This window comes from Diadema setosum, chromosome 11 (genome assembly GCF_964275005.1).
Source record: "Diadema setosum chromosome 11, eeDiaSeto1, whole genome shotgun sequence".
Classification (NCBI taxonomy): Eukaryota; Metazoa; Echinodermata; class Echinoidea; order Diadematoida; family Diadematidae; genus Diadema; species Diadema setosum.
In genome coordinates this window covers 6,194,995-6,221,526 of record NC_092695.1, presented here as the reverse complement: position 1 = coordinate 6,221,526, position 26,532 = coordinate 6,194,995, and the positions used below count along the sequence as shown (strand labels likewise).

Genomic DNA, 26,532 nt, shown 5'->3' with positions numbered 1-26,532 from the left:
AAAAAAGTTGCAATGATGGCAACTCTTATATAATTGCTATGATGACAATTTTCACGATGATACAATAAGCCTGCTTCCTGACTGTTTGCATTACAAGAAGGTGCAATTCTTGTAAAAATTTCTGTCGTGATCTCAGGGGTGCCAAGAGGCTGAGACTTGTTTTACCGTCCGCCAAGTGTGTGTGTGTGTGTGTGTGTGTGTGTGTGTGTGTGTGTGTGTGTGTGTGTATGTGTTGATGGTTTTACCGTATTACGAGGGCTTTTAATCCGAATCTGGTTGATATGCAACAATTGCATACTTATAAGTTTTGAGATATTCGAGACGGCCACCAAAACGGCCACATACACCCACGCACCCCCCCCCCTTCCCCCAGAGAGAGAGAGAGAGAGGGAGAGAGAGAGAGAGAAAAAAAAAAGAACTTGAATATCTTAAAACCCTCAAAGATAACGGAGTTGCATCAACCAAATCCTATGCAGTCCCCTCGAAACTTATGGCAAAACCATCAATTCATTCGTAATTTTTATTGACTACTGTATCGTAGAGATTGGAATTTCAGATTTAGCCGTTACCTCAAAAATCTCAAACCCTCAAGTGCCATCAAGGATGTAAATATTACCTCATCTAGACTCGGATTCAGCACTCTCGATACAGGGTCAAATCACCAAATCTTTTCAACTTATCACCATTTATAATGAAATATGATAATAAGAGTTTCGGTTTTTGGCCGTCATCTTGAATATCTAAAAATCTTCGAAGATGCAAGAGTTTCGTCAGTAGTAATAGCCTTTCAGATTCAGCACCCACGAAATAGGTTAAAATTATTTTTCCCTTCAGTTTTAATTCATACACTAGAAATATTTAGGAATTATACAGATTTCGGCAGCTATATTTGCGGCCATCTTGAATACATGTATTTAAAACCCTCAAGGATGCAAAAGTTGCATCGTCCAGGTTCGGATTCAGTATTCTTGAAACGGGGTAAAAATACAGACAGTATGATTTTTTTTTTTTAAAAACCACGAATACGACCGTTAATATTTGTGTTTAGTGTGTTCTTCACTTGCTGCAAGTAAGAGACTAGTTGTATACATTTTGTATTCTCATCTGTTGTATTGTCATTGTTGTCATTGAATTTATTATTTCTCTTTGAAAAAATGGATATAGCCCTATGAGAATATATTGAATTGAACTGAACTGAAGTGAACTGACAAAAACATGTCCCGTAGAAGTGTAATATACTCCATGACAAACCAAGAAGACTTCACGCTCAACATGACATTTTCATAAAAACTATTCTGCTGTTTTCTTTATGCTTATTGTTTTATTTTATCTTAATAAATGCCACGTAATCTATTTTTTTTCCTGAACGCTGAAGAAAGAACCGTATGCCCCCCATAAAAAAAGCTTTCTGCCACTTAAGATTAAGAATAGTGTATCAATCCACATTCAATTTCAAGGTACGAAACTATAACGTGTTACCAAATTAACATTTTACAGAATCCCATCCAAATTGCTTATATTAACAGTGGTCAAAATGACGATCTTTCTATAAAGCATCCCTTCCCTCCAAGTTATGTCCATACATTGTGTTCGCAGTTTCAAGAGCATCTAAGTGCTGAACTTGGAAGAAACGAACCCATATTTACAACGATCCACATTTCTCAGTGACCACTTCACCAAATTGAATAGTTTTTTTTTTTTCAAAATGTAGATAAGAAGTAACATCAGTCTCATTCCTTGAAGTAATAATAGCATTCAGATTGTTCAATCCTTTTTCGTAAATGCGGAAATCCGATTGCATGTGTTTTTGGGGGCATATTGTATATAGTAGTTGAATGCCGATTTCACTCTCATCATGCCAGCGGAGAAAGACTGGAAAAAAAAATGCTCACAGCATTTCGTTTGTCTCCAACCCTCCCACGGTATTATTAAGTTCATGTGATTGAGTTTTACAATTTTTTGATTAAGCTCACATACATCGAATAGTCAATTAAGTCAAGTTTCGTAACAAAGGTCTCAGTTGTGGCCGAATGTTGGGAAAAAATATCCATGGCTTCTATGTATACCCAGACATTCATCTTTTCTTTTTTCTTTTTTTTACAGGGGCCTCGGAACCTAATAAAGAACCAAACCAAACCAAAAGAAAACAAAACTGATTAAAAAAAAAGTCACAATAAACCCATGACTTTTCGAAGGTTCGGTCAGGAGGGGGTGGGGGTGGTAACAATTTCGCTCAACCCCCCCTCCCGCATTCCCTGTTTTGTACACTTCTTCACAGAGACACACATCCATACATGCACACCCACATCCACACCAGGGCTCCACACTAACTTTTATTTTTGGTGGCCCAAAGGCAAACATCCGACCTTTTTTGGTGGCCCGATCAGGCCACCAAATTCTTCATTTCTGAAATTTTGGTGGCCCGACGTGCGTTTTTGGTGGCCCCCGGGCCACCGGGCCACCATTAGTGTCGAGCCCTGTCCACACGCACATGCACGCAGAGACAAACAACTTACGCATAATTGTTCATGTGTTGTCCGATTGAACCAAATTCAAATCGGTATGTAAAGCGGTCAAATGCAAATATGCTAAAAAAAAAGAAAAAAAGAAGTCAAATGCCAGAATGCATACACAGTCTTATGAATACCACGTGTATGACGTTATATTCTAAGTGTAGGAAATCCTTTCATAACAGGATTTCTCCCGAGTGCGATCGCGGTAGAGAAAGACAGAAAAAAAATAAAAACAATGAGTTGACCTTGCGATCAAATTGCAAATCGCGCCAATCAGTTTACAATACTAATGATCAGCATTGATCAATTCGATTCAATTCAATTCAATTCGATTGTATTGTCCGTTTCTGGAAATTTGTTTTGTTTGCATGCATGCCCGGTTACATCGATACATTATACATATACAAAACACACGTATAACATAGATACATAGACATGATAAACATACAAGAAATATACAGCAATACAATATCACTACCATTGTCAAAAATACATAACATTAAAGAAATATTAATCAGTATGAGTCAACATTGTATTGGATGTGGTGTGCATAATATATCAAGACATCAATGACAATATCATATATAATTCGTTAATCGTAATTCAAATTCATAGTTTCCCATCAAGCATCATCTCAGTCAAGCAAACCTTCGGATTCGATAATTATGCTAATGCTTAATATTGTTTACTATATTAATTAACCTAATGCCTATTTTAGCTTTATGTTTTAAATGGAGTGCGTGGGGAGCTCGCACAGGGGCACAAATCCAACGAACTACTAGTACCGTTTCATTGGACACGCCCCTTTTTTTAACCCCAGGTGCGTCTGGAGCCTGGGTAGACCTTTTTGGGCTTTTCGCATGCCTACGGAACACAAGCAAAGCCACTATATAAGCCCGGGTAGCAATATTTTTTTCCCAGGGTAAGCCCCATGCTATGATAGAAATTAAAGGTTAAAGAATCTCTTTGGGCATTATACCCTTTGCATGATATAGAGCACCGTACGTAGCGATAATCGCAGGGAAGAAATTCGGTGAGTTGTACTGTACATTGTTTGTGTACAGTGGCCGGGCTGCGCAGAATCAAAATAGCAGGTAGCCATATCGTCTTACCGTGTGGCACGGTCCCGGTACACACGGTAGAGTGTGGTATACGGTACAGTACGGTAAACTACTAATGCCAATGATATTGACTTCGTAAACGGACGTAGGAAGTGTTCAAAACTTTCGAAGTTTAGCATGCTGGCTAGCCACTCAAACACGGAAAGTGAATAACGGTAGCCGTCCAGGTGACATGTGTCTGTGAAGCATTCCATTCTTGACCTTTTTCGAGTGTTCTTCAAGGAATTGCAAGCAACTGGCACTGAAAAAACCCAGCAACAAAAATGATTCGATTTCGAACAGTAGCACGAGAAGGACGGTGCCTTGCAGCAGCGGTACGCTCCACGTATCCAGCGGTTCGCTCCTCGCTCCGGGCTAGTGGGATCACCGGTGCAAACCGCTACCTCGCGACAACCAGGTACTTGTATTACGTGTAACTTGATCGTTGTCTCGGTGACTTGCTGACTGGTAGGCCGCTATTATTAATATAAAGCTTCAAAAGATTCTTCAACAGATTTCTTTTTCGTCGTTGCAATGCAAAGCACGGGAATCGTGTAGTACTCACTGTTGTCCACCTGCACCCCCACCAAAAAAAAAAAAAAAAAAAAGACTTGATGTAAATATCGGGGGGGGGGGGGGGGGCGCTACCAACTCCTTTGTTTATTGATGTTGTGCCCCCGAGTAGTTCCTACTATTTTTTTTTTCTCAGAAGGATCATTCTTAAACTACACGATGCACACTGGAACAGTAAATAGCATACAGCTAACAGTAGGAATTTGGTAAAATTACAAAAGGCGTCGGATCAAAGTCACACAAGATTTTGAAACAAGCAATAACCACTAGCATTTTCTAAAGGTTTCTTAGACCCTGGCCTGATATTTTCTCTTTATATTGTGCTTGCCTACTTGTAAAGACATTCTTCAGAACAGTTCTTAGGTGACTGAATGTGCAAGATATACACTTATGATTATCTATGAGTTTACAATTGTAGTTGAAACAGATTGCTTATATTTAAGTGCATGACCAGCATATTGTATTCTTTGAGTGATATAGATTTTCGATTTTTTCTTTTTAATAACATTGTGTCCCACTTTGAATATCATAGGCAACTCCTTCAGTCAGCATGGGAGAAATGTAATATACATTTTTTTTTTTCAACCAGCCACCATACCATGCTGACTGAAGGCACCTAGTTAGCTCCTTTAGTCAGCGTGATTGGTTATATGTATTATGTAATATACATTTTTTTTCTTTTTCTTTTTTTAACTGAAATTCAAACTTCCATAAACTGATAAAGCTTTCAAATACAAATTGAAGGCCTACAGTCTTGACATCTAAGCAGCTAGTGCTTAGGCTAGAGAGTGAATATTTTGAGTTTCATTAGACGGAGATCGCATACAGTGTTTAACGAATATTCTTGGCATTGGTTTGGGTATTAAACTTTGCCTTTTATCTTATGCTCCCCATGTATATATTTTGCTACTACCAAACAGCAGGAATGTTGTGAAAAGCCGTCTTTCCAAAACACTGTGACCCTAGGTCAAGGAGTCATTCATATCCAGCACTATTGTTGTTAGATGTAGATCATCTTAAAAACTGACAATGATGTAATGGTTTGTGAGGTGTGTGATCTAGTTTCGTTCATATGCTCAATGCAAAAACTATACTCACCAGTGATTATTGTAATTCTTTGCACCAGTCCCATCCCTTGCGTACTGAAGGTTAATTCTGTAGGTCTGTACAGAGCAAGGCCTGTGGCTTTATCATAAAGTTACCACCACCATTGATAGATTGACAAGTTTGAATGTATGCTTGTTGTAAGGGTACAATGGGGGGGGGGGGGAATCTTACTGCCATATTATTGCTCCAGATGAGTTCAGCCTGCCCCTCACAGAGGAATCTCGATCAGCAGGGCTGCAAGAAAATAATTCATTTGGACATTTTCACAGCAAAAGGGGACTTTCAAGGGATGGTGGGTATTTGGAGTTTCCAATGTGCATTATCCTCAATACAATAGATAGTCTTTTAGAACACATTGATGAGGGATAACTTTGTCCCAGAATAGCTCCAAAGAATCAATTTATTAGAATTTCGGGCAAAGTGATAATTTTTGGTTTAATGTATGTAATGCCGGATAGACATTTACTCTGTACTACCCATGAAGGTCAAATAATAAATGTTGATTGAAAATTTGTTGTTTTTGAAGTGAATGGACTAATATTGATAAGAAAAGATATTAACAGACCTAAAATTCAATTGAACACTGTAATACCACTTATATACTAAGTGAGGAACTCACCATAGCCAATCAAAAATGTGACAATTTTATATACATATCCATTAGTATCAGTTTGTACTAAGGTGTTTGCAGATTAGGGCCTATTGTATTCATCTGTTCTGAATTTGTTATTTTTTTCACATACATGCAATACAAACCATGTTTTCATATGACAGTGCAGATGAAAGTACTTCAGAAAATTGCTGGGAGGTTGTGTTAAATGAAAGAAAATATGTTGGAAAAGACTACCATTTGAGTATCTTATTCTGACATGGGTCATGTTCCACTGTAAAGGTGACAGCATTTTGGACACTAAATATTTGTGCTCGCTTGCTAGTTCCTTGCAGAGTTTGAGCTACCGCCAGGCTGACCCGACTGCCCCACTCCTGGGGAAAACGATCGGACAATTGGTGGAGGAGACAGCAGAGAAGTTTCCGGACCGAGAATATCTGGTCTTTTGCAAAGATGGCGTCAGGAGAACCTTTTCCCAGTTTAAGGAGGAGGTGAGGCAAAGTTTTAAAGGGGGTGGCTAGTAACTGATCAGTGGGAATCAGTGGGAATGCTGGAGGATGATTGTTCCAATCCTTGTGGGATTCATTAAGAGTACATTATATATCTATGGCTAGTGTGAAAATTATTTGCTTCAGAACGGTCTCATATTCAAGTAATGTGCAGTTTAATATTTCCAGGTTAGCGTGCCTGGTCAGTGACGGGGCATTAATCTGCACATTACTTGAATATGAGACTGTTCTGAAGCAAATGATTTTCACACAACAGTAGATATATAATGTACTCTTAAATGAATCCCACAAGGATTGGAACAATCATCCCTCAGCATTCCCACTGATTCCCACTGATCGGTTACTAGCCATCCCCTTTAAAAGAAGTGTAACTCACAGAGACGCCTACTGCAAGCTCCTCTTTTTAAGACCTGGGGTACATGTAAAAAACCACAAATAGTTGACAAATCTAAGTGTCGAAGCGTATGCTCATTTGTAATGGTTAAGACCAGTTGAGATTCTTTGACTGTGTGTGTACTTACACAGAGGTCGGTGATAATAAAGCTGTACACAATTTATTATATTCTTGAAGTCATCCAAGCCTGGCTGGCCATCCCAGTCCGTGATTTCCCATGATACTGGGTCTTTAAATTGAAGATTCTCCCATCTGAACCCACTAGATCACAGCTCAGTGATAGATGATGACACCTTCTTTTGTTTTTACGATATTTACAGGAAAGTTGCTCCACACAGTTTAAGTAAAGGGAAGGGTTTTCAAAGAAACAACAATCCCAAATCCACAGGTAGCCTGGGGAACATAATTTGCACAAAAAAGTATAAAGATAATGGTTTTGTTTGAAAAAAAAAAATTGCACTTGTTATACAAAAAATACCAACATTTTGATTCTAAAGCAGAATGTAGGAGTTTGATATCACGTTATTTAAATGATAAAGGTACACTGTGTAGCACTTATAGTATCAGAACAACTGTATACTGTTGTAAACACCCAATGGCAAACTTCAAATGCAGAAATTTGAAGAATTTGATGAATGAAATTTTGATGGCAGTGATATTGTGATAATCAGAGTGGATGGCTTTATATCATGGAGTAATAGAAAATGTTGTGGCCAGTATGTGGCCCTAAGTCATATCATACTCATATTTACATTTTATGCCATACTATAAAGTACTGATGTAAAACTGTTAAAATGAATATCATAAATCCAGTTATGTTCATGCATAAAACATTTCAAATGGTACATGTTCATGAGGGTTTGCGCTAAGAGGGTCTGGACATTACATAAATTTGCTTCAATAGTGACCGCTTCCCATTAAACCCACCCACAGGCTGACCGGCTAGCTGCGGGCCTGCTGGCCATCGGCATCGAAAAGGATGACCGGGTGGGCATCTGGGGCCCGAGCACCGTAGAATGGGTGCTGACTCAGTTTGCCACGGCCAGAATCGGCGCCATCTTGGTCAACATCAACCCAGCTTACCGACCTGGGGAGCTGGAGTATGCCATGAAGAAGGTGAGATCTCTATTTGCTGTTATAAAATAATGAGCAATGATCTGGCTTGATCAAGCAGTGTGACTACCTTTGGAAATTTTGCAGTATACAAGAGCTCATGATGCAAATATTTTACTTTGAATTAGAACCCCCTTCCATATTAAGTAACTGCCAGTTTTAAACCTTCTCTGTAATGGACAAAAATATGTTTTTGGGGTTGAACTGACTCAAATTTTTAAAGTTGGCATTACCTGGGAGGATAATCTTATTTCTGCGTACTGTCAAAATTTGATTTTTTAAAACAAAAGCAGTAGGGCCTATGGAGATTTTAATAGCAATTTTTCTGGACCATGTTTTTTTTTATTTTTTTTTATTAATTTTTTTTTTTTAGACAGTTGCTGCTTTCACTGGGAAATTATATTTTCTCTGATACTTCTGCACAGTACACCTGCGAGACCCTAATGTTTAAATTCTCTTCTCTCTATTTCTCCTTTTTTTTTTAATCAATGAAACTGCACCATTATAAATTTTTCCTATTTCAATCATTTTTTGAATGGATTGTAATGGACCAATTTTGATACAAAATGTGTATGTATCATTTTAAAGTTTATAGCTTTGTTCTTTTAAACTTTGTAGAAAGGTGGACATTGATTTTTGCCTGCTGTTTGTAGTATTTTAGCTGGACTGTCACATATTTCTGCTTCATAATTTCTTTCTTTTGTTTGATATAATAATGTATAAGGTTGGAGTGAAGAGCATTGTTTCAGCTCAGACCTTCAAGACTCAAAGGTACTACGACATGCTGGTCGAAATTTGCCCCGAGCTTTCTACCTCAACACCTGGGAACATTAAAAGTGAGAAGTAAGTAATAACAAGATCATAGTCACGCATTAAAGGATGGCAAAATGGATGTTTGACCTGATGATGTATGACTAATTGTGTATTATCTTTAAGTTTTGTTAATATTTTCATTTATATAGTTTAAGCAATAAAGACTAGTATATGTATTTGTACAAATTTACAGATCCTGCAAATTATACAGGCTTGTGTAGCTCTTTGGAGTTTGAGTGAATGAAATGCAGAGCACAGAGTGTTAGGAAAATTCAAGGAACACTAATGAAAGCTGGACACTTGACTATAGATATTTAAGGTATGACATAATTGATTACGTATAGAAACATTGATGAGTCATTAAGGGTAGATTCAGGGAATATACAGGGATCACAACGGAATGAACTCCTTCATGTATATCTTTTGTAGCACAGTGATGATGTTGCTCTGAATGCATGACACAAAAGAGAAGTGCTTCATCTTTATCAAGTTCCATGCAGTACCATCTATCCCTTGGATTGGACATTAATAATGTGTGAGATAGCCACGACTCATGCACATGTAAGATCCAACTTCATTCATTAATTGCGAATAGCAGGGTGCTAACCTGGTGAAGTTTCCCTCTACCTACCCACACACAAAAAAAGGGTGAATGATGTTGACCTCTTGTGGTTCATCCCAGATGATTAAGAATAGTCAGCATATGGTATCAAGCGGCCGCACAGTGATTGTACCATACGCCAGAATGAATGAACTCATCACCGTTATTATCATCAGCATCTTTTTATTTTTTTTAAACATCATTATCATTCATCATTATCACTGACATTATATTCACTATTGGTATTATCATTTCATATCTTAATAGGCTCTGTCATCTAATCCCTTTACAGCGATTGTGCCATATGCTAGTCGAGAATGAATGAACTCATCATTATTGATATCATCAGCATCTTTTTGTTTCTAAACATCATTATGGTCTTCATCATCATTGTATTCACTATCATTATTTCATATCTTAATTAACTGTTATCATCTTATCAATTACCATTTTCTTGTATGTGGTGTCCAGTCTGCCGATGCTGAGATCCGTTGTCATGATGGGGCATGGAGACTTTCCCGGCACGTTCAGCTTCGACTCGGTCATGGACTACGGCAAGGAGGAGCACTTTGCACAAATCAACAAATTCAGATCCCTCCTCCAGTTCGATGATCCCGTCAACATCCAGTTCACTTCGGTAAGCTTGAACAGTCCTTCCACAGTAGGCGTAACTACAACTTACTGGAAGCTGTATGAATTTCTTTTCTGATGCTATCGTGGCATCATTTTCGAACATCATGTATGACTAAACTGAAGTTGGGCACGGGAAAGCTAGATTATATGTGAGAGAAAATGAATTGTTAGCGGAAAGCACACAGCTAGAGCTGGAGAAATTCAAACTCGAGGAGAGCTGCCGATTTTGAGCAAGTGGCCACAAAGTGGGAGTTCTCTCATAGAAAGCAGACTAGTTGGAGTCTCTGCTGCCACTTGTGGCAACTGCAGACTTTCTATAAACCCAAAAATATTCACAAATTTTGTGAGGAGGCAATATTTGCAAAAGTCAAATGTACACAAAAGCGTTTGTCTGCACAATAATGCACTGAATGCCAGTACATAACAACATCGTGGTTGGCAATCTGCAAAAGTTTTATGCCGCAAAAATGGCCATCAACTCCAAATTGTGGTTAAAAGTTTTCTGCTGTGAATGCTTCTGGCTCTGCAGTAGTATCATAAGTCTGAATGCATATATGTATTAATGTTTTTTTTTTCTTTTTAATGAAATAAAGCAATCTCATTAGATAGAAGAGACATACACTCAGAAAAAAACAAGCACCTGAAGAGATGCGAAATATGACTCATCAGCTTTGTACGTTTACAAAGGTGCACACTTTTTGGATGCCTCGGCATTCGTATACAATTGCCGTAATTCTTCCTCAGTTCCCTGACCTTGGAAAAGCCATTCATAGACATTGTGTTGAAAGTGCAGTTTGGATTTGGATGACCTTTGGTCAATGAACTACAGGTTTATTTTTAGTCTTAATTACATAGACATTGGAGATTGCAAAGTTGATTAATTAAGGCTTTCTGTTGCCGTATTATGACATGATGGAATGAAGGACAGTTATGCTATTTCATTCAAAAGTGCATGCAAGTGCTCAGAAACAATCATAATGGGCTAGTCTTGTGTCAGAGACCTTTATTAGTTGATGCAGTTCTTTGTTCAGCCTGAACAGGTAGACTAGGAGTAGCAAGGTGCCTAGTAAACCCAGTTGTTCCTAATTTGTCAAACAATTTCTGTGTAGAGAGTACAGTATTTCTCAAGGAATAGCTAGCACATGAGCATGAACAATTGGAGACAAAAATAGATAAGGTTCTTTTCAGGAGCTTTTTTTTGTTGTACAAGGCTAACTTACAATGTTTTTCACATAGATTGATCTGAAACTGCAATGCACAAATTTGATTACCTCGATATGCCATAATCAATCACAACATTCTAGAGTGGGTTCCACTATGTTGTATGCAGCAGCTCTTGTTCATCATTTATATGATTTTAAGTGCTCACACAAGTTTGTGTACGCATTTAAAGAGAACAGAAGGCCATGACAGACTCTTACAGCACACCATATGTTTATTAATAATAATAATAATAATTGATATGATTTATATAGCGCCAAATCCACTCTGTAGAGTGCTCTAGGCGCAGAAGGAAGAGAAAGTGAAGGAGGTAGAGAACATACAAAATTCAAAGTAATAAGTATTCAAAAGGAGGCATTAAACAGGTGAGTTTTTAGACTGCTTTTAAAGGAGTCTGATGAAGAACAATTTTTTTATGGCTGGAGGTAAGTTATTTCATAAGGTGGGAGCCATGATGCCATGATCTTTATTGTAACTTCCCAATGACGCTGTAAAGATGTTTTGTGGACTGCATACAAAAGTGCATTCACTGTATAGTGTTGACTCTGCTGTCTTGGTGTGTATTAGATTTATGTCACATTTATTTTGTTACAGTTATCAATATTATCATCTAGATTTTTAATACCGGATGCACAGGTCAAATTTTATAGCTGAATGCACAGGGAAGTGTTTGTTTGATGTTGCTCTTCAACAAATATTTGTATGTTTCTGTGATAAGAACAGTAAGATTGACTGAATATGGCTCCAAATTTGTACAGCGAAGAGGTGCTAGAGTTACTGGATCCATCGAGATCCAGCCTTTGAACACATTGTTCACATTTGATGACACTATATCTGTATAGTCGTAAGGCCTTCACAGGCATGATTACGTATTCTGATCTGAAACTTATGTGTTTTAATATTTTATTGTGTTATTGATCCCTTGAAATCCTGGCTAAAGAACTTCAAAAATTCTATGTTCAGTGTGCTTGACTGTACATCCCCTAAGATTGTTATTCCCTCCCCTCCACCTCCAATCTCTTTATTTTTAAAGCATGCTTCCACAGAATGTTTGAGTTGACCTTTTTTAACCCGTTGAGGATGAATCCCGAGTATACTCAGGCTGGTGTCTATGGGAAATGTGTGCTGTAGCAAAATCAGTCCGTCCTCAACGGGTTAAGTATCAAAATCAGCTGTATAAATTGTAACGATGCCAGTATTATTACATTTTGTGAAAGCAAGATGTGAAATATCAAAAGTTCATATTTTTTCTTATATGAGGCCAGATTTTGAATGATCCTTGACCACTTCGTTTTTGTATGATTTTGTTCTCTGTATCAAAGCCAATTTGAAGTTCTAGTTCTCGAAATTTATCTTCCACCATTTAGAATTTCTTGCAATACATTGAAAGGGTCTGCAAGAAACTTGTCTGGCTGACACGATTTACAAGGATATTGAGTTGTTTTGCAGGATTTTGATATCAAGCCTATGTAAAGTAATTTTTATCATAGTACACTGCATGACTTACATGTTTTTTTTTTCCCTGAAGCCCCCTTCCCATTCAGTAGTAAGTAGGTAGAAGGTAATGTGATGATCAATTGTATTTAGTATTTTCCAACAAGCTGCATTCGAGTCACTTTAGCGTGGAAAATTGGTACAAACTGCTGTGGCCCTATTTGTTGAATATCAGATTGTTGATAATGGATTATAAAGATAAACATGGCTACCTGGACCATGATCGGGTGTGTTCTGAAATTGTAGTACAGTAAAAGTGGAAATTTTTCTGCATTTTGTCCAACCAGAAACTAGCATGAAAACAAAAGCTCGCTAATATTTTTGCTTGCCATTGTTCCAGTAGTTGATGCCTTGATTCTGTGTGTAATTCAAAACTCACAAAACTTTTCTTACGCTTCCAAGCGTGAAAAATTGGTCCCACGAAAATATCCCCTTATACAGTCCTTTCAGCAAATTTTTGTGGGCAGTGCATTTTCATTGTTCCCCAACTGAAATTGTATTATTACAGTGTTATTTCACACAAAAAAATTCTTATGCATATATATGTATACATTTTAGAGCAAAAATTAACAGTTGTGGAGGCATATGGGGAGGAGGAGGAGAGAACAATCTTTTCACTTTAAGCATGACATTTGCATTTCTTAAGCCATTTAGGATGGACTGATTTTGCTATAACACACATTTCCCAGATAGACACCTGCCCGAGTATTCTCGGGACTCGTCTTCAACGGGTTAAGAATGTGGAATTGTGCTTGAATGGCATATGTGCCCTGAAAAGAAAAAAAGAAAAGAAGATAAAGTGCTGATTCACAATGCTGGTGGAATTCATTATGTACAATATCAGGCTACCAGAGATACGGCACTCTTTTTTTGTGTGTGGAAGTTATTGTCTTGAATGCTGACAATGGTTGGGGCTAAAATTATATCTACTGTACCATTTTTAGCTTCCCCCATCCTCCTATCTTGTGTAAACACCTGTATGTGTGGTGACTATATCACTGTACTCCGGCAAAAAAAAATTACAGTCATAGGGCAAAGTCTGATATATAGCTGGAGTTTGAATCGGTATTTTAAAAGAGTGTGCAGACTGGTGACCAAAGTTCACATTAAGTTTAGTGATCCTGCCTCTTTTACAGTGATTGTCTCCCAGTTTTACAAAATGTAGAAATGTCATCATGCCGCAGAAGAAGCAAAGGTATTTCAGATCAAGGCAAACAAGACAAGTGTAATCATTGATTGATCTTCAAAAAAAAAATAAAAAAAATAAAAAAAAAATGATAAGGGTTACTCATCGCATTTGAAGTGAAGTTAGATAATCAAATACAGAAAATTAATAATTTAAGGGATATTTAAAGCAAATATTATAGGTACAGTTCACCTTTGGGAGCAGTGATTTGAAAAAAAAATTGTGAGTTACCACATTTGATGCATATGTGTAGGTCAGTTGTATCACAAAACATCTTGTCATATAAAAAATTTGCAATAAAACGTAAGATATAGGGAGATATCACTGTGTTTCTCCCTAAACCATAACTGTAGACAGTTTAGTCTAGATACAATTTTATTGTTCACATTTTGTATATCTATTACTTACAGTACCATTGGTTAAATCCTGATTATTATTATTATTGTTTTTTTTTTTTACAATGGTTGTTTCTATGCCTAACTCACATTTTAGAACTATTTTGAAGCACTAAAGCTGGACTTTTGTTTCATCTGCAAAATAAATGGTAAATAATGTCTTAAGGAAGATAATAACAAAAAAAAAAACAAAAACAAAAGAAAAAAAACAACAAAAGACAATGAATTATTCAGCCCATGTAAATTCATCTAGGCTTTGGTGAGGCTTGGTTGAATTGGTTTTAGCGTGTCCTGAAATCATAGACTTGGGCTTGTGTCTGTGTGTTGAGATACATTCAAATGGTATTAAGTGGGTTAATGTATGTTTTGTGTACACCTCAGGGGACAACAGGAAACCCCAAAGGAGCAACTCTAACCCACCACAACATCGTCAACAACAGCTTCTTCATCGGGAAGAACCTGAAATACGATGAGAAGGTATGAAGTTAGAGAATTCTTAAACTTAGAAGAGATATTTATTCGATAAGATTTTATGCTTTGTGAAGAATGGCTGTAAATAGTTAGTTATAATGTTTGATTGTCACTGAAAATGAGATGATCAGCTAATGATGAGAATAAGGAGGAGGCCCACGAGTGCTGTCAGCATCAGAATTCAAACTGACAGAGCACCATGATTGAAAGATAGGTATATAGATAGATAGATAGGTAAATAGATCAATATATTGATAGATAGATAGGTAAATAGATAGATAGATAGATAGATAGATATAGATAGATAGATAGATAGGAAAATAGATAGGTAAATAGATAGATAAACTCATGGATAGATAGATAGATAGATAAAATCATAGATAGGTACACTGTAGGTATATAGATAGATAGATGAATAGAATGATTGATTTATTGATTGATAGACTGATTGGTTGATTGATTGGTGCGCATGTGGGGATTCATTAGCTGTAGTAGGTAGATGTTATGATGTGTTTCAAATGTTTCAGTGAAACACAATGCAGAGAGAGAGAGGGAGAGAGAGAGAGAGGGAGAGAGAGAGAGAGAGAGAGAGAGGCTTGCCACATGGAGTAATCTTGAGTGGGTCTGTCTATCTGTCTGTCTGTCTGTCCGTCTGTTTATCTGTCTGTCTGTCTGTCTATCTGTCTGTCTACTACCCTTCTTTCTCTAGGCTCATCGAATATCCATACCGGTCCCTCTCTACCACTGTTTCGGCATGGTTGGTGGGTCTCTTGCTGCCATGGTGCATGGAGCCACCTGTGTGTTTCCTACTCCCAGCTTTGAGCCAGAGGCCAGTCTCAAAGCCATCCAGGATGAAAAGTGCGACACCGAATGTAACTCCCATTAACCCATTGGCCCGAATTCACGTAGGTGGTACAAATGAAACCATGGTGTAAGCCATGGACAAAAACCATGGAGAGCAAAGTGTCGCATGGAATATTTTGTTACGAAACTGGTCATTTCGTCGACAAAATGACCGTTTCGTTAACGAACCATCATCTCATGGACGAAATGTTCATATAGTTACAAAATGTTATTTCGTTACAAAATGATAATTTCATCAACGAAATAACTGATTTCGGAACGAAATATTTCATGTGACTCTTGGCTCTCCATGGTTTTTGTCCATGGTTTAAACCATGGTTTCATTTGTACCACCTTCGTGAATTCAGGCCATTGAGGACCAACTGATTTTATTATAACACATGTTTCCCATAGACACCTGCCCAAGAATACTCAGGACTAGTCTTCAACGGGTTAAAAAAGAACAAAAACAACCCACCCACACATACCTAGACATCTATTTTACATTTAAGAATTATTCCTTTGGTAGCCTGCTCACAAGTATTTTTGCTTCCGTATTAGCCCCAGAAAACAAAGCAATTACATTCAATTCGTGTTTAATTACCCCAATTCTTTCACTTATTTTTACTTGCATATTGAAGCTCAAGACATGCATCAGCTACAAATGTGTATTTTCATTCCTAGTATGACTGTCTTTAAAGACTCAAAAAATATATTCCCTACATGCCCCCATGTTCTGACTTACTTTCCCTCTTTTTTTTTTTTTTTTGGGGGGGGGGGATGGGGCTCACATTAGTTTAAAACATGCATGTAAGCTATATCACATTGCAGTCACTAACCTTGATTTCCTTGTCAAAATGATAATTCAAAGAGTGTTAAATTATGTTTAATTTATGTATGTGTAATCCAATATTAGATTTCCACAAGTAGACGTATCCTTCTATGTTCTACAACACAATTCCCGAGATGTCTCTATTTTGGCTGAGATACCAAGACAGTAAATTAAACAATAAAAGACAAGTGCATTGTAAACATAATAAGATGTGTATAATATTGTTTCCAGAAAGATATATTTTATTAATTTTTCTGTAGTGTTTTCCCACTCTACCATCTTGGTTTGATATGACAAAATTGTAGGATTTAACTAATTCTTGTTTCAAAAGTGTATCCATTATGATATTGTTATAAATCAGTCATGTATGTTGATGATCACTGTTGTTATTAATAGTCAGTTATTGATAAAATCGTTTGGCAGTGTTAGACCTTTCCTGTAAATATTCCAGGGCACAGAACTTTCTTTTGAGTTTTGCACTTTACTGAACTAGCGTGAAATATAAAGTCACACAAATGAAAATATGCACAGAAATACTCTAGTCTGCAAAGTTATAGTGTTTTGTAGTGAAGTTTACTGAATATGCCTAGTGCCCCCCAAATTGCAAAAACAAATAAAAGTTCCCGATTTGCTGTAGCGATTGTGCATTATTCGTGATTGATCATCTCAAAACATAAATCTGTGATCCTCTCAGAGTTACATCCCAGTATGGCACGCCCACAATGTTCATCGACATGTTGAACCACCCCAACTTCAGTCAGTACGACATGAGCAGTCTTTCTACGGGTATCATGGCGGGATCACCCTGCCCCATCGAAACCATGAAGCAAACCATCTCAGAGATGAACATGAAGGACGTAGTCGTAAGTCTGAATTGACCCAAAGGGGAATTGTCTTCATATTTGTAGCGTAAATGAATTTGACTTTAATACCCGTTTCAGAAGAAAAGGAGAATGATAATGACCTAGGCATAAGTGTCAGTAACAAGTGGAATGAATGTATACTTTTTGTGATCAGAGATGAAATTTTCTGGAATTCACTTAATTTTTGCTTTCTTTGTATTGTTGACCTGCTGTGACATCACAAATTGTTGTAGTCTTCTCATCCTGTGATGGCGGTACAGAAACTTTGAAAATTCATTATTTTTGAACGGATTATTTGATTTTCCTCACACTGCACTGATGCATTCTAGCATAATAAATCTTGACTTAACCTCTTTCAGAGAGCAGGGAGAATATTACCCTTAAATATGTCAGTAACAAGTCAAAGCAGTGTACACTTCTTATGAAAAAAGAAATGTTGTGGAATTCTCTTTATATCGTTTTATATATGTAATGTCACAAATTGTAATAGCATTCTCACAGAAACTTTAAGAATTCATAACCTTGAAACAGATTGCCTGATTGTTTTCAAACTATTTTCTGATTGTTGTCAAATTTTCACTTGCGTTTTCTACAGTATTGCTGCATTCACTCAATGCACATAGGCCCTATATATTTGAGGTTTCATACCCTTGATCCGTTAGGGATGGGCCAATTTTGCTACAACACGCATTTCCCATAGACACATGCCCTAGTATAATCCCGACTCGTCTTCAACGGGTTAAAGAAAGATGATTAGTAGTCTCTGGTCTATTGTACATTTGGTGCACGAAATGCTCTGAATTGTCAGTATATTGCCGCAAATGCCTCAGAGAAATTGTGTGGATGTAAATACCATAGATGTGAGGAGTTTGGACTGTTTTCTGTTTCAGATCTGCTATGGTTTGACAGAAGTAAGCCCAGTCATCTGTCAGACAGGGATGACAGACCCCATAGACATCAGGGTCTCAACCGTGGGAAAGCCTGGGCCTCACAACGAAGTAAGAGATATGTCATATAGCTTTAAGGTGTACTGCCAGGCGAGAACTTTGTTTTTTGCTATGTGACAAGATACACCTTTCATAAATGTACGATATCACTATTACTTTCATCTAAAAAATGGCTTGTGCAAAAAATGCCGTTACAAAAGGACAACATTTGTGGAATCTTTTGCTGGATTGCTGCTCTTCAATGATACAGTACATCACTGGATGCAATCCATGTAACATTGAGCAATATATTGCTGGCCCCTGCATGCACCCAGTTGCAACCACTGTTTGTGCATGTGTAATAATATAGCTAGTCCATATCCATTTATGTGTGCACGGTCAATGTGTAACAATTATTGTTCCAGTAGACCTGATAATTTGGAAGCAATGAGCATTGTAAGGCAAGTATCATTCAAACGCAAACACAGGCAAAAGTCATGCACAGAATATATATGCTCCGTAAATTCTGTAGATCATTTCCTGGATTTTACCTCACAGAAATCACAACCTTGCCATGGATTTTTTTTTTAGCAGCGTGTGTTTTGAAAGCAAAAACAGATATACTCAAGTTTTCCTGTAATAGCCTGCCAGTCCCCTATAATGATGACTGTAGCAGTCAATGATAGTCATTTTCTCTCTCAAAACATTGGTCTGAAAGTCAAGTTGTTCTTCAAAGCCAGTACACACATGTGGAAATTGGGGACTAGCATACATCAGTGGCCTTCTTGATTGTTCATTCACAACATTCTTTTAGGGGGAAACTTTAGCACAATTATTTTTCTGCATTGAGCCAATTTGCCTTATTTATAATTTCCCATGTTAGTGATATCCAAGTGTACTCAAGTTACCCTGTTATACGTAGGCCATTGTATTTAGCTTGTCGAAGTATACAAATGACTCAATATCTGACCTCTTCTTTAATCAGAACAAAGGTCATAACCCCAGCTAGTAAATCCCAGTTAAAGTAATGGCATCTGTATTTTATGTTTACAGTACTAGTAGCTAAAAAAGAAGAAAATCTTATATTGTGTGATTCGCTTTGAACCATTTGCCTTTTCCTAACAATAAGACCTGTTTTTGCTGAATTCCCGTCTTATGTAGATCAAGCTCATTGACCCCCAGTCTGGTGCCCTTGTTCCGAACGACACGCCGGGCGAACTGTGTAGCCGTGGTTACACCACCATGATTGGCTACTGGGAGGATGAGAAGAAGACCGCTGAGGCTATTGATGAAACGAGATGGTTCCACACTGGGTAAGCTCTTGATAAAATATTATCTCGGATTTTGGATTTTGGAGGGAAGCATTTTGGATGGAATGAAGAGAAAACGATAGATTTCTCAACTCATTGTGAATGTTGATGGAAAAAAAGAGAGATTTTGTCCATCATCTCCTCCATTGCAATATCATTTATTAACATGTGGACTATCCACCCGTTGTGCATTGTTATTCTGAAGTGCAGAGCTAAATTTAACTTTTATTTTATCATATTGTAATTGTACAAGTGTATTTGAATTTATGTATTCTAATATAATATTCTTATTTTTAACTGGTATAAATTTGTGAATAATGTATTTCAGGAGAGCGGACAAGTATGAGTATTCGTATCTTTTTTGCACCCCTAGACATGTTGTTTTAATTCGTCTGAATGAATACAATACAATACAATACAATACAATACAATACAATACAATACAATACAATACAATACAATACAATACAAAATAATACAAATCTTCCTCTGAACTCTTGTCTATATTCTGGACTCTTTTTAGGATTTTATCTTTAGCTGCTAAATCTGTATTCCTGTCAAGTTGAATAATGGCAATCCTGAGAAATGGAGAAAAAAAAAAGTCTAGACCAATTGCTCCTCTACTAATGACTTTCTTTCTGAAGTCCCCGACATAGAAAGGGGTAATAAGTATTCCTCCACCATCGTCAGGTACCAGCATTTGATTAACTTTTTTGCGGCGATTACAAGTGCATGAATTTTTTTTATGGCATGCCATCTCTTGACTTGAAACATAATGGTTTAGCAGTTTGAATAAAGATATCATAAAAATAGTCTAGAATCCAGACTAGCTGAACTCCTGATATGTGATGACTTTGAGAGGGTCAGTCATAGTCGTGTTAACTAAATGTGTAGGAGACAGATGTTATAGTCATGACAAAGATGGATTTGAATAATTTATGCTTTATCCAAAGTGGTTGGAGTCTCAATATGCTTGTCTGCACATATCATACTGTGAAGTTTAGAAGTGAAGTGATTGCAAGCAATACGTGGGTTCGACAAGCTAATCAAATGCTGGTACCTGACGATGGTGGAGGAATACTTATTACCCCTTTCTATGTCAGGGACTTCAGACAATGTGTACAATGCTATGGGGTTTTTGGTGTCAGTTGGCACTCAAAGCGCACAAAGGGTTATGAAGTGGTCATGTCATTATGTTTAGTTCATAATCAGACATTGATCTGTTCGTACTTTTGTTCTTAACCGTTGAGGACGGTTTGATTTTCCATAGACACTTGCCCGAGTATACTCGGGACTCGTCCTCAATGGGTTAAGTCATTTAGTTTGTAATATTCCTGAAGAGCCTCTTTTCAATGTAAATAGTGCAATCTGTTTGGAAATTCTTGCCCAGGGGAGATAATTATATGTAAGCCATCAAAGCCCTAGAATTTGAAGATATTAGTAAGTTGGTCTATTGTTTTGTGCCATCAGATGTGCTTGTTCTTTCTAAGTTGCCCTGTTCCTTTTTTTCCTGCTAAAGTGACCTGGCCACCATGGACAAGGATGGTTATATTACGATAGCCGGAAGAATTAAGGATCTGGTCATCCGTGGAGGGGAGAACATCTACCCGACTGAGATTGAACAGTTCCTCTACAAGCACCCCAAGATTGAAGACGTTCAGGTTGGCATCAGGGCTGTAATGTGGAAACAATTCCTTTGCCCCCCCTTTTTTCTTCTTCATTTGACAAAAAGATTGACAGGTTTATAGATAGATAGAGGAATATAATATAGAGGAACTGATTCAGTGAATAAGATGAAAAAAGAGAAATATATAAAAGAGTGAATCAAAAGAAGCATAGCTGAATAATAAATATCTTAATTCTAATATATATGACAAATTCAGTAATTGATTTATCAATGAAATGATCTGTTTTATGTGCTGCAAGACACAATTGATAAAGGCATGTCCCCATAGACACATATGAAAAAGATTATATTCGCTGATTTTTTAGCAGACCTGTCTACTGTCAAATAACAAAGCGGGATCTCACAAACAGTAGCACACCATGGTACCCTTCAAAGCATATCAAACCAATCTCTTATGAAAACATTTTTCACATAGATCAGTATATTTGAGTGACATTTTACTCTCTTGGGTCTGACAGTCAAATGTACTGGTACTCATTAGAGAGTATAATTAGTAGGAGTTATGTAGACCCATACTGTGTGTTTTATGTTGTGAGCATTAGATGAGGCCATGAATTAATTGGTGTATCCACATCTGTTCGTGCTATGCAGGGAATATTTAGTGAGTTGTAATGCTGGTAATCATATTCTTTTCTGCATCTTGTTTCATAGACCTGACACTCTACGTTTATCATCTTTGCAAGTTGTAGGCACATCAGTGATAATATGATTCAATTCTAATGTAGCACCAAATCTGGGTTGGTTTTTTTTTGTGTGTGAGTAGGACTCAAAGTCTCTGCAAAGGCTTAATGATAAAAACGTAGAAATGCAAAAATTTGTAAATTTGTGACAGGATATATTAAGATACAGGTTGAAGATTGATTTAATAGAATGAACATAAGAGTTGATGTTTGTGTGATGTCCCTATGAATTTAGATTAATCCTAATTCATTACGTCCTTGGCTGAACATCAATCTGTAAGAGGCCTCAAGTCTCCCTCAACTTTCCCTCAACTCTCCCTCAAGTCTCACTTAAATTCACATGACATCTCCCTTTTTTCTATCTCAGGTCTCCATCAAATCTCCCTTAAATCTTCATCAAGTCTCACTCAAAATGTCCATCAAGTCTCCCTCAAATGTTTGTCTAGTCCCTCTCTTCTGCCAAGAACCCCTCAAATCTCCCTTAACCTGTTGAAGACCAGTCCTGAGTATACTCAAGCAGGCGTCTATAGGAATTGCGTGTTATAGCAAAATCAATTCTCCCTCAACTCTCCATCAAGTCTCCATTAAGTCTCCATCAAAATTCTCCCTCAGTTCTCCCTCAAGTCTCCATTAATTCTCCATCAAAATTCTCCCTCAGTTCTCCCTCAAGTCTCCATTAAGTCTCCATCAAAATTCTCCCTCAGTTCTCCCTCAAGTCTCCATTAAGTCTCCATCAAAATTCTCCCTCAGTTCTCCCTCAAGTCTCCGTTAAGTCTCCACCAAAATTCTCCCTCAGTTCTCCCTCAAGTCTCCGTTAAGTCTCCACCAAAATTTTCCCTCAAATCTCCCTCAAGTCTCCATTAAGTCTCCACCAAAATTCTCCCTCAGTTCTTCCTCATCAAGTCTCCACTAAGTCTCCACTTTAATAGTCTCTTTGAAAATGCCGGAAATTTGACAAGCTACATATCAAATATTTGAAGCCCTCCTCTGGAATCTTTGTCAGGTGATCGGCGTACCTGATGACAGGATGGGAGAGGAGCTGTGTGCCTGGATCAAACTAAAGGCAGGACAAGAGGCTACACCTGAGGAGATTAAAGAGTTCTGCAAAGGACAGGTGTGATGTTTATGCCTTTCAGTACATATTTCTAATATCTGTGAGGACAATAAGCTAGTGTGAAGGCCATGGATTGATGGTCTTAATGTCAGCATGATGAAAGATTTGCATGCAAAAGCCTTATTGCGATCGCTCTTTGTCCGGCGTCCGTTGTGTGTCTGCGTTGTACGTAAACTTTTCACATTTTCATCTTCTTGAAAACCCCAAGACCAATTTTCACCAAACTTGGCAGGTAGCATCCCTTAGGGGGATAGGATCTCAATTTGTTCAAATGGGCATCATGCCCCACCTGGGGGCCCCATTCTTTTCTCAAATTGTTAACGATATGCTACAGTAGTGCTAAGTGTAATTTGATTAGTGACTGCGTGGAAAGTGAACTTGCAATAATCAGGTGAGCGCGACACCCCCGGGTCTCTTGTTTTTGTTGTCATTCTGTTGTCTTATTAGATGGGGGTGGTTAAAATGTTCTTTCATGTTTTGATTTCAGCATAAGAAGTTTGTCCTGTCTTCTTTGAGAAATCATTACTTCCTCCTGTAAGTGATAAAACCATGCTTGGACAATGCCCATGTGTTTGATATACAAACTTGTTTTCAAAAGCTTTAATTGGAAGAATCCTTTTTCCTCCTCTAAAATCAAAAGTTTAACCAGATGATGAATTTAAAGATATACAGCCATACAAATTTATCATCTTTGGGATAGAGCATATGTGACCCACTACAACAAAAAGGTCCTAAAGTCGCGCACTGTCGAAGCCGTGAAAATGGAGTTTGAAGTCAGAGCATTAAAATTGGTCAAAACTTAAGATTTTCTGATTTTGATATATTATTGGAGTCTAACATGTCTTCTATCATCTGTCGAAATTTTGAAGCAAAATGATCAAAGGAAAGACCAAAAAAATAGTGTTTTTCTGAGCCATTGTTTTTGGCGTTTCAACGAAGCAGAAACTGGTTCGAAAATTTGGATTGAGCGCCACAGATAGGTTCCGCCCCTAACAACGACCAGAGTGATCTCATTGGTCAGTTTGCTACTTGCTGCTAACCGAAGCGTGAAGCTCGCACACTGCCCAGTCGACTGGTGCATGCGGGCGGGGTGCGCTATGCTCAGCCGCTTCTCACATCCTGGTCACTGATTGCTTGGCGAGGAGACCGCCGATGCTGATGTGCTTGAATGAACTCTTCGGGGGTTGCTAGGGCTTACCTTCTATTGTCCAGAGGTGAAAACTGACTTGCGTGTCCGTTGATCACGATTGCGTCGAAAGGAAGACTTTTAGGGCGCTTTTCTCGAAACAGTGATTTTCCAGACGTCTCGACATGCTCTCTTTTAAACATCGATATCTCCGCAGCCGATTATTTTTATAAAATGTGTTATATATCAATCTAAAGCAGAAAGATTGGGGGATTATATCGTGCAATTTTCAAATAATCGACCTCGCCCGACTTTAGGATCATTTTGTTGTAGCGGGTCACATATCTATCATGATATTATTATATGTATAATTCTATATAATTATATACTGCATATAGAATAATATTCACATGGATAATGTTTGGCGTGCTTTGATGCATACCTTTTACTTTATTCATTGCTATTATCATATTCTCTCCCTTCTGTCCACAATCTCAGATATCTCATTTCAAGATTCCGCGCTACATCGAGTTCGTGAGCGAGTTTCCGCTGACGGTGACAGGGAAAGTGCAGAAATTCAAGATGAGGGAGACCATGATCGCCAAGATGAAGTAGGAACGAGACGCTTTCTTTCTTGAAAAATCCACTTTGATGCCAACTCATACTCTCTGTCCATCATTTGCTATGCATTTCCAAAAAACATGAAACCTCTCGACAAAGTGCCATACATGTGATTGCCCCGCCTGTGTTGTAAAAAGCAGTACATCACAAGCATACCTCTAGAAACTAGCCGTAGTGATGGAACTGTAGTAATTTTTCATCTGGTGCTGCAAGAGATGAGAACATGGCCTTATACCAACTCCAGCTTATGTCTTCCTCAAAATTGCTAGAATGAAATGTAAATTTTATTTTGATATATCAGTGAGAAATGAGGGAATTTTCTCCAAAGAATATATCTGATTTTTGAGTGAAAGCAGATGATTATGAGGCATATTTAGACTCTTTGTACATCAGTTGAGATAATGGTCACTTTAATACTGCTCTGCAATTATGTCATATTTGTCACTTATTTGTGGTATTGCAAAGGAGACATTTTTTTCCACATTCTTGCGCTGAAGGCAAGGGGAGTCAATGGCTCCATCAGAGTTTTAGCTATGAAAATTGATATTTTTGGTCAATATCTGTACTATGTAGTCTTAGGGAGTACAATTCAAGAGTTGTCACAAATGGTGACAGCAAAATAGCTGCTCTGAAATTGGACAAAATGTTATCAGTGGAAAATCATGTATGGAATTCAAACAGTTGTGACATTCTCACGTACCCAAATTCTACACGGATTATTTTTTTCTAATCTGCTGCCTTGATAATGATGATTGTGCAAATTGTTAGATTCCCCCTGTAATTCGTCCAGCTTGCAACACTGATTACTGCCTTCATTTCAATGTACTTGTGAGTTTTTTTTCGTCACTGTAGAGAGTTCACAAAAATCCTGACCCAAAAGTCTTGCATTTGTGCCACAAATAATCAAGAAATATTTGAGAAAAGTGGCGTGAATCTGTTGCTTTGTCCAACTTAAACCATTCCCCTCTGTTACTGTACATTATGTTGAGAGAACATATTTTGCTTGTGTAATGCATTCTCGTGCTTGTACTGTTTGCTAACAGCATTTCTTATACGGTCAAACCTGTCGTAGTGAACACCTGTCTATAGCAGCCACCTGTTGCGCGTTGCCGTAGTTACCTGGAAGAGAAATAGTTTGTCCCTGTGCACAGTGACCACCTGTCTGATATGGCCAGTGGCCAAATGATTTGTGTGCCTTAGGTAATATTTTACTGCGTAAAGTTCCCGCAAGTTGAACTTGATCAGCTGGCATTCTGAGTTTTCAATTGTTATACCTTTCATGGGGTCAAGCAAATGTCAACCACAAAAAAATAAATCGGAAATATATCAAAATCAGTTATATCTTGAATTCGAGCTTTTCTGAGATACAAAATCTGTAATGCGATGAAAGCTTTTTGTGTTTATTTTTCTTTTCAGTCATGTCTATACTATCACTAATTGTCAGATTATATGATAGCATCTAATCGGCCATCAAATTATATGAAATGGCAACCTGTCCACAAAGACCACCTATTTTCTTTCCCTTGAAAGGTTGCTATAGACAGGTTTTTAGTGCACTTTAAAAGCTTCTGCTTGCTAGATGTCTTGTTAGTTGCTGTTGCATAGATAGTACTCTCCATACAACAGCTTCTACCCTTTGTTTTATGAGGACTGTGTACATTTTGGTTGTAAATAAACCATTTGCCAGGGAAGGGTATTACCTCAGAGGCCTGCGTATCGAAAAAGTCATTATTTGGAAATATGCTCCTGTATATCATTATTTGGAAATATGTGCCTCTTGTATATTTTTCTAACTGA

General features: G+C 37.7%; 1 protein-coding gene across 1 annotated transcript; it reads left to right on the top strand.

The window, feature by feature from the left end:
• The first annotated feature begins 3,897 nt into the window (after nt 1-3,897).
• Nucleotides 3,898-25,006, top strand: LOC140234979 (medium-chain acyl-CoA ligase ACSF2, mitochondrial-like). The gene is made up of 13 exons (XM_072315015.1): nt 3,898-4,031; nt 6,229-6,394; nt 7,740-7,922; nt 8,644-8,762; nt 9,805-9,970; nt 14,644-14,739; nt 15,443-15,591; nt 17,103-17,271; nt 18,162-18,269; nt 19,359-19,510; nt 21,027-21,168; nt 22,878-22,988; nt 24,613-25,006. The coding sequence occupies exons 1-13, from the start codon at nt 3,898-3,900 to the stop codon at nt 24,727-24,729; spliced, it is 1,812 nt and encodes a 603-aa protein (XP_072171116.1). The 3' UTR covers nt 24,730-25,006.
• The last annotated feature ends 1,526 nt before the right edge of the window (nt 25,007-26,532 follow it).

Excerpts from the sequence above, each read along its gene's own strand:
- LOC140234979 (XM_072315015.1), top strand. The coding sequence starts at position 3,898 with ATGATTCGATTTCGAACAGTAGCACGAGAAGGACGGTGCCTTGCAGCA. Across the intron at positions 15,592-17,102 it reads AAAGCCATCCAGGATGAAAA|AGTTACATCCCAGTATGGCA; the intron begins GTGCGACACCGA and ends TGATCCTCTCAG. Across the intron at positions 19,511-21,026 it reads ACGAGATGGTTCCACACTGG|TGACCTGGCCACCATGGACA; the intron begins GTAAGCTCTTGA and ends TTCCTGCTAAAG.